This window comes from Oryzias melastigma, linkage group LG18, assembly GCF_002922805.2.
Source record: "Oryzias melastigma strain HK-1 linkage group LG18, ASM292280v2, whole genome shotgun sequence".
Lineage (NCBI taxonomy): Eukaryota > Metazoa > Chordata > Actinopteri > Beloniformes > Adrianichthyidae > Oryzias > Oryzias melastigma.
The window spans coordinates 13,017,900-13,026,129 of NC_050529.1; the positions used below are offsets into that span (position 1 = coordinate 13,017,900).

Genomic DNA, 8,230 nt, shown 5'->3' on the forward strand with positions numbered 1-8,230 from the left:
ATTTAAATTGTATAACAAAGGGGCAAAAAATAGTTATAATCTCATTTATAAGCATAATATTTAAATCATAGTTTTGGATAGTGTGGTGAAACTGGTCTTAAAACATGGAGGAAAGCTGGAATAACAGCTGCAGTTCATTAAATGACCACTGGGGGCGTGCAGTAAGGAAGAGTAACTTTACCACTGACTTTCAAAATTTCATTTGAGTTGAAAGTGCAATTTTAGGATTTTCTGAGTCACACGTGGGTGGAGCCATCACTTACGTACACATTACCACTTAATAAACATTAAAAAATAAACCTTTGTTCTGCTTAAGTGGAGTTAACTGCAGTAAATATGGCCACCCCGTTAATCTTGATTTTTGCTGGTTTGCATTCTAAAGCTGCAGTCACATTGAACACGCTTTGGACGTCCTGTTTCCATGTTAGGTAAATGTGCAGATGCAACCAGAGATCTTGCGACGTGCAATTGTGTCGCATCCAGAGATAAAAAAAAACTAAACTTTGGCGTCAACCAATCAGGGACCCAGCTTTAGGAACACGATGATTTCAATGACTCGATCAGTGGGTGGAGTCCAAATCCAAGATGGAGGATAATCTGATAGCTCTCATCCTAAACTTTATGATATTTTTCTAATTTTCATTGACATAATAACAAAAAACGTCCTTTACTTTATTCTTATTTTTATTTTTACAGGACAGCAAGTCATCCAACTGGGTCACTTGGAAAGATGGCAGAAAGCGGCCATTATTCAGATGAAGCTTCTGCAGCAGGACTAAAACTCGCTGTACTGGAAGAGTCTCTGAATGATCTCATGGACCCAGACATGGAGACGTGTTGACCAATCAATCCTTTATAAAAGAAATAAATCTGAACACACTTTTGGACAAGCGTCTAGAAGGGAATTTGCTGCGCGGTGAAGGACAGGTGGCTAACGCGAATTTGATGCCCAAATTGGTGGAAACGCAGCATAGAAAAAGCGATAGGGATTATCGATCAAGTTTATGAATATTTGGTTCTATAGCATAGATTGAGTCTTCTTAACCCTTTAACACAGAATTTGCTCTTCGACTTTTGATGCGATCAACGTGAATCAATGTATTCTAAATTGTAATTACATTAATTGCGTAAACGGCTAAAGAGTTACGATAGTCGAAAGAATGTCAACACTGGTACTAAAGCAGTGGTGTCAAAGGGTTTATGCTGCTTTTTGGTTTTCAATGAAAGTCAACAAGGAAGTCGATGTTTCTGTAGAGTTTTGTAAAGTTGTAGGTTTTGCAGAGTTTTAATCTAACTACAATTGTTTCCTTCGAATGAACACGCCGCTACACATTTACAAACATTAGTGTTTCTCAGGCACCTTCAAAGGGCTGAGAGATGTTCGTTTTAAGCCAAAATGAGAGGCGCTGTAGCCTCAGAGGATTGATAAAGTTTCCCTTTATTATTGTGTAGAACACAAAGTATGACCCAGCGTTAGTCGTCAGGATGACAGCTTGCATTAAAAAAGTCTTGGATGTAGACCAATGGATTAAAATCTGCTTCTCAAGGGAAGGAAATGTTCACAGTCATTCTTTTAAGTCTGAGTGGATTTGTGCGCTAATCTAAGTGTAAGTGTGTGGGCAGTGGAATAGACCTAAATCTTCTAAAGGAGTGAAAGAAAAAGGGAAACAAAGAGAGCATTACTTGGTTAAGGTAGCAGCTTTACAGATAAAAAAGACATTCATTACTCCGCTTGACGTGATTACACACAGAACACCCACATTTTTGGGGTGAAATGCATGCGCTAAGTTTTGAAATGGGACACACGGGAAACAGAAGCGGAGGAGGACAGGAACGGGAGCTCCTGCTGGAAGAGAGGGAAGAATTCCTGCCACCCTTCTGATACGCTTTGATGGAACATGACAGACTCTGTGAAGTGTGGCGTGAAGTGAAAAATAGAAAAGAACAAGAAAAAATGTCATTAGATGAGACCACACAGACATGCAGTGCCTCAGCGTTAACACCACCCACCCACATGGAAAGGTGCAAGAAAAGATTGTATGGTTTTAGCTATTTTAAACTGGTTCTTAAGGAACTTTGGTATATACATTTGGAAGTTTATAACATTTTTAAACCATTTTTATGTTTTTAAGATTGAAAAGGCTACAAAAAAGTAAGTTTGAAATTGTGTTTTGGGTGTTTTTAACATGTTCCTCTAGCATATATGAAACAATTTAAGATTAATTGTAATTGGCAAGTAATATTGGAGCTTACAGTTTAGAGCCAGATGCCATGAAAACGGTACGAGAACATGTTAGAAACACCGTTTTCATCAGAGTGGGTCTTTAAAGAGAAAATAAAAATATATAAGGAATTCAAATGTTTTTTTACTGAAAAAAAAGCTTGATTTAAAAGTTTGATAACCAAAAACACTGCTGGATTTGATTTAACAGGCTTCAAGAGAGTGCAGCTCACTGTTTAGCATATTTGAGATCCAGGGTTCAAACCTCAGCGTTTAATGAAATAATCCCAAAATATTCATCTTGCTGAGATCAGATTTCTATTATCTCCTGCAAGGCTGTAGGACCAAGAATCTCTACGGTTCTGCACAGCATGCAGCATATTTTTCTTTGTAACTCCTCCCATCTTAAATGTGTGACCAATCATATGATTGTTTTCCTAAAGGGGAGAGAATTGAAGCTCAGTTGTTACAAGAACTTAAAAAAAAATCTAGCCATCACTTTTCTACCTTGTAAGAATCTCAAACTTAAAACTCTTGAAAGGTCCTTAGACCTTCTATGGCAGTTTTTGCAAAGTTGACACTAAAATGTGATTGAGAATAAGCTGTAAAAACTCTACATTTACAGAGGAAATGCAAACTAACACATCTATACAGAATATGTTATGATACAGCAGGTTTATCCGTCTGACAAAAGCAATTCTTAGAAAAAAATGTCATGAATTTCAAACAATTATAATAACAATACATAAAGATGCAGAGATTCATAGGTTGCAAAGCTCTGTTGTGAGTCCCTTTGCATTCATTTGACAGAAACAGAAGGGTTTTTGTGTGTTTGTCAGTACTGAATGAACCAATAAATTGAATAAATACCACATTGTTCTCATCAAGTTAATTAGCATTTCTTTGTGCGTGTGTGCTTACCAAACCACGAGTTATGCAGAGATGACGCAGTTTAATGAGAAACAGGTTGATCTGAGCTTGTCTTACGGGAGGATCTGGGACAAACCTACGCAAAATATAATCATAGACCCCTTGGTAAACCCCTGAACTAAAAATGTTCAGGTATATTTTTTTCAATGGGCGTGCAGGCAAGCAAATAGTTTGTGTGGACACCCTATGAGCGTCCTACGGATACTTATGTATGACATGCACACCCCGTGCATGTGGTATTTCTGCGCATTCATTATAGAAGCCAGTACGTGCACCTTACTAGAGTAGAGTGTGGAATAAGAACATCATACGACAGCATCATGATTACTTCACCATACATCTACTAGACACGCGACAATCATGCGTTCCATTTTCTACGACTTCCCTTGAAGTAGCCACACAAGTCTAAATAGAATTGCGAGACTAACACATTCTCATTCCTAAGTCATCACATATTGACATTTGGTTAAGGTCTCTTCCGCGTCACTTCTTGACGTTTTAACCAGAACTGGTCCAGTTCGGGGATGCATAGTGCACCGGTACCCAAACCAGGTACCCTAACCCTAACTCAACACCGGACCAGATGCTGTAACTGGTACCAGGTGGGAACCAGTACCAGGTTAAGGTTAGTGTACCGGTACTTGTACTGGACGCATCCTTAGGACCAGTGCGCATCCGGTACAGCATCAAGTACAACATCCCGAGGGTTGTTGACTCTTGATTTTACAAACAACCATTATGTCAAAAGATGCTGAGTTGGGGACACCCAAAACGCCAAAAAGTGACGCGAAGAGGTCCTTAACCAAGAGTCAATATGTGACAACTTGGGAGTGAGAATGTGTTGGCGAGAAACACATACACTCCCCTTAACATGCAGCTTGTCCTCTACAATCCCACAGCAGTCCCAAACAACCCAAAAACCTGGCTAAGGGTTTAAGCTTAGCTAAACACAAATACAGTTGACCAAATGCTGTGAAATGAACATTTTTCTTGCATTGACTGTTTCATTCAAAGATATTAGACTCATATTAATCCTAATAATCTGGATTAAGTATTACTTTGCTGTCTTGTTGTTGTCTAACAGGACAACCATTGATAGCCCTCAAGACCCAAAGAAACGTTGGAGGTTCAACAAAAACAGGATGCTCAGAGGCGTTGGCCTCCAGATACACACAAATGCAGCGTTTCCTTCTCCCATGATCTTCCTCCTGACCTTTGCTCTACTGTAAAACCTCAACCCCTTTACCAGCTTTTGGTTGCTAGTGTTTTTTTTATTTTTTATACAGTATTGTTTTGAAGGAGCAGCACATCCAAGAAGGTCATATTCAGGCTTGGGGAAGCTAATCAAAAACACCGGGATGAATGGTGTGGAGGACTTTCTGGAACAGTAGCAGGGGGAGATTATTATGGAAACTGCTGGATATCACTGACGGTAACAGCCACCTCCTGCACACCACAGGAGTCTGTTCAGTGAAAACTCCTCCACAGGTGGAGGACAAACAGACTTAAGATATCCTTTGACCTACAAGCCATCAGACTTTACAACATCTCACTTAAAGAGAAGAAGAAAGTACTTTCTATATCGCATTTCTTTACCGAATCCCCCTAATAAAGTTTTCCTAAAGTGATAAAGTGCAGTTGGTCACATCTGTCCTGACAGCTAACTATGGGCTGTCTACAGGCAAAAAAATGGACAAACCTGTAAAGAAGGCAAAAAAATGGGAGAGTTAAATATCAAAGTCATACACTGCTTGTTGAGCTAAAATGTTGTTGCACTTTTTGTGAACATGTTGTGAGCGACAAGTCAAAGTGAATACTTATGCAACTCTCAAGGGTGAAAAGAGAATTTTATGACCTCAAGTTTTCAATAGCTGGGAAAGAAAAAGCCTTGAGGAAGATTTTCAACATTTCACACCAAACCTCTTCTAACTGTGAGTACATGTACAAGTATCGGGTAGTGACAGACGTCTGTGTATACCAAATGTTAAACACTTGTTCAAAAAAATCCTCTTTTAAGTGTGTGTATCATTAGTGGTGCTCACAGGATAGTTTTGTGGTCCTTGCGTGCCCCAAACAGGTCTGCCAATTTTATATCTGTATCCATTATATCTGTATAAGGCCAGCTATGACTAATGCTTCACAGACACCTAGACTTTGGTATAAGGGCACTGTATGACACCATTACCTATACATCATAAGTGCATGCAACTTCCATTAACCTTATGAATACTTCACGAAACACTTACCAAACGCACGTCAATTGTATGTTCCATTTCCGAAGAGCCTCAAGGACACTACAAGACACACCTAAAAATGCTGTATGAACCAATCGATCATCTCTACAACCCTCCACGGGCCCTGACAACCCGAAATCTTGCATGGCAAGATAGATGTGACAAAACCTTAAGTCAAAGACTCCTTTAAAACCACAGAGCAAATTCCGTACCAGCTTTTACTCACTCTGCATGACTTCCTGCAGTACAAAACATGGTGACCTACACCCACAGTCTACGATACACTACAGAAAGGGAAAAAAACGACGAGTTTGGGAAGCCCAAAACGTCAAAAAGTGGCGTGGAAGGGACCCAAACTATACGTCCATATGTGGCGAGTTGGTAGTGAGAATGTGTAGCTCAAACAGATTAATACAGAACTGGTGTGGATATTAAAATTTCTAAGGATCCATTAAGAATCAGAACTTTCTTGCAGGTATACTGGTGGATATACACAACTAAACCAGTCATAAAATATAAACAATAGCTGATTGATAAACTAAACAGTTGTTTAAAAGAAAAATCGTAAAAACTAAATCAGTTTAGTTGGAGGTTAATGTTTCATTTGGCACAAAAAGACGTGGCTTGAGCAATACACACACTAAATATTTTTATGATAGACACTACCTTTTTAACTGGCCAAAAATGAGGTTGTTTTCACACATATTAAATGTCCGTGTATGTCATTCCTAAAAGTATTGTTTATTCCTGACAAGAACCACAACAATTAAGCACACAGGGAGACAGAAGACATAAACACACCCTGGATTTCTGTAAAACTAACACATGGCACACACATTAAGTCGCCCAGCACTCTCAGAAAATCCAACACTGTGAAGCGAGAACACCACAAAGGCCTAAATCTCATTTTCATCTCCGATCCAACAAAACAATTCCAGTAAAAACAACTGCATGCACAGCATTAGCGAGCCGCGGCAGCACTGTTATGAACAGGGTTATGGAGGCGTACGCATCAACAATCTTGAGTGACTATCATGTTTCAATCGCTTCTGAGAAAACTGCAATGGCAGCACTCCAGCTCAAAGGGCGTTGGCCCCATTAAAGTCTATCAGCAGCAGCGGCAGCAGCAGCGGGTCCCCACAGTCTCATTCCAATCATGTCTTTGTTGAATAATAGTTCTTCTTTATGGGGAGAAACAGCCATAAACAGCTCTCGTAGGGATCAACACCACGAAGACTAATGTGTTCCTGAGCTGTTGCTGCCACAACACTCCCATCACAGTTTTTTTAAATCTTTCCATGAAAGTTTTTAAACAGTGCAACTTTATCCAGATGCATGTACCGGTACTTACTTTCTATTCTTAAATGCATACATTCCTTTAGACAGTGGAAGAAGATGGATGGATGGACATTATTTAATCTAGTGTGCAGCACTTTAAGTTATCAGGTAAGAAAAAAGCTATATATATAACGTTTGATTTATATTGATTTAGTACTCAAAGGAGAGCAACAGCAAAGTTTGATGAAAAGAACTGAAACTAGAACAGAAATATTCGCTTGGATTTTATGCAAGAGGTGTGCAGGTTGAAAGACAGTAAATAAAACAATGTATGGGCTTGGATGTCTCTTTTACCCCATAAGATTATATTTTACTCAACTGTCCTTTTACAAATTTGCAACATTCTAGCCTGGAAGTACAAAATGTTGCAGTTCCTCAAAGGACCACTAGAGGCTGATGAAAAAAGGGAGCAATTTTCATATCAACTTTGCAAAACATTACTAATGTAAAGTGTTGCATATCAGGATAAGGCTGCTTTTCTCCGCTTCAGAATCCGCTGGAATTATGTTAAACAGCTTTAATAGTCAAAATAATGCAAACACTGCAGCTAAAGCTCCAGAGTTTTGTACTCTGAAGTTTTCAGACCACAAACTTAAACTCTACAAGGGTAAAAAAGGCAATAGTGCAAAACAATATAATCTCTGGAAGCAGAAATGCTTTTGGAACAGAATACAGGATAATAGTTTTCTTTTAAAGCTTTTCAGAGAGAGGTTTGGAAAAAAGCAATTCAACTCAATTCAATCCCATAATTTGGCACCAGCTCACAGCCAAAGTCATCCCAGACAGAAGGAAAAAACAATCAGGATCAGATTATTAAAGACCAGTTGAATACAAACATATGCCCAGACCCAAAATTAAAATCCCTTGTTCCTACCAAAACCTGAAGATTATTTTGAGATGAAGACCTTACAGCAAAATGAGTAATACTTGTCTGTTTTACCTTCATGTTGTGCAGCTTCAGGTGAAGGAATCTCTTGGCCCCAGTCCCACGAACCATCTATCTGAAGGACCAACAGGTGCCTTAGAGACACCAGGTCAGTTTCCTTGAGCCCAGCTTCCAGCTGACGGACGATGGCTCGGCCTGACTGGCTGGTCACCACGGTGACCTAAAACAAAGGGGACAAAATAAGAACAGTGGAAATGGAAACAACTCAACACAGCTGCATTAATCCTTGATCGAACATAAAAATCTAGCTCTGCAGAACAAAAAGACTCCACAGGAGGTAAAACTACAAAGACACCCCTTCCCTATTTTAGATTCCAGGTTACTGGTTGTTGAGACAACCAAAAAACTCAGAAAAAACAGTACAGTTCTCCATGCCTCTGTTTGGTGCAGTGTGATTCATGTGTTGTCCCTCTTTCTCACTCCCCTCCAGAGGAATGGGAGAGACTCCAGATTCCAGGTGGATTGTCTGTGCTCTTGTCCTTGGCAGTGGACCTCGTCTCTGGCTCAACTCGTGCCCCACCGGTCCCCCAGTTCCATCTGGATGAAGGATTGTCTGTGCTC

The 8,230-nt window shown here is 39.6% G+C and overlaps 1 protein-coding gene across 3 annotated transcripts in view; it reads right to left on the bottom strand.

Annotated features, from left to right (window-relative positions):
- Window positions 1–8,230, bottom strand: part of LOC112155909 (meiosis 1 associated protein) — a 132,323-nt gene that overhangs the window by 17,018 nt on the left and 107,075 nt on the right. For all 3 annotated transcript variants that reach the window (XM_024287951.2, XM_024287952.2, XM_024287950.2), the window contains one exon: window positions 7,664–7,829. In XM_024287951.2, the coding sequence (XP_024143719.1) occupies window positions 7,664–7,829 (166 nt within the window). The remainder of the gene's footprint in view (window positions 1–7,663; window positions 7,830–8,230) is intronic.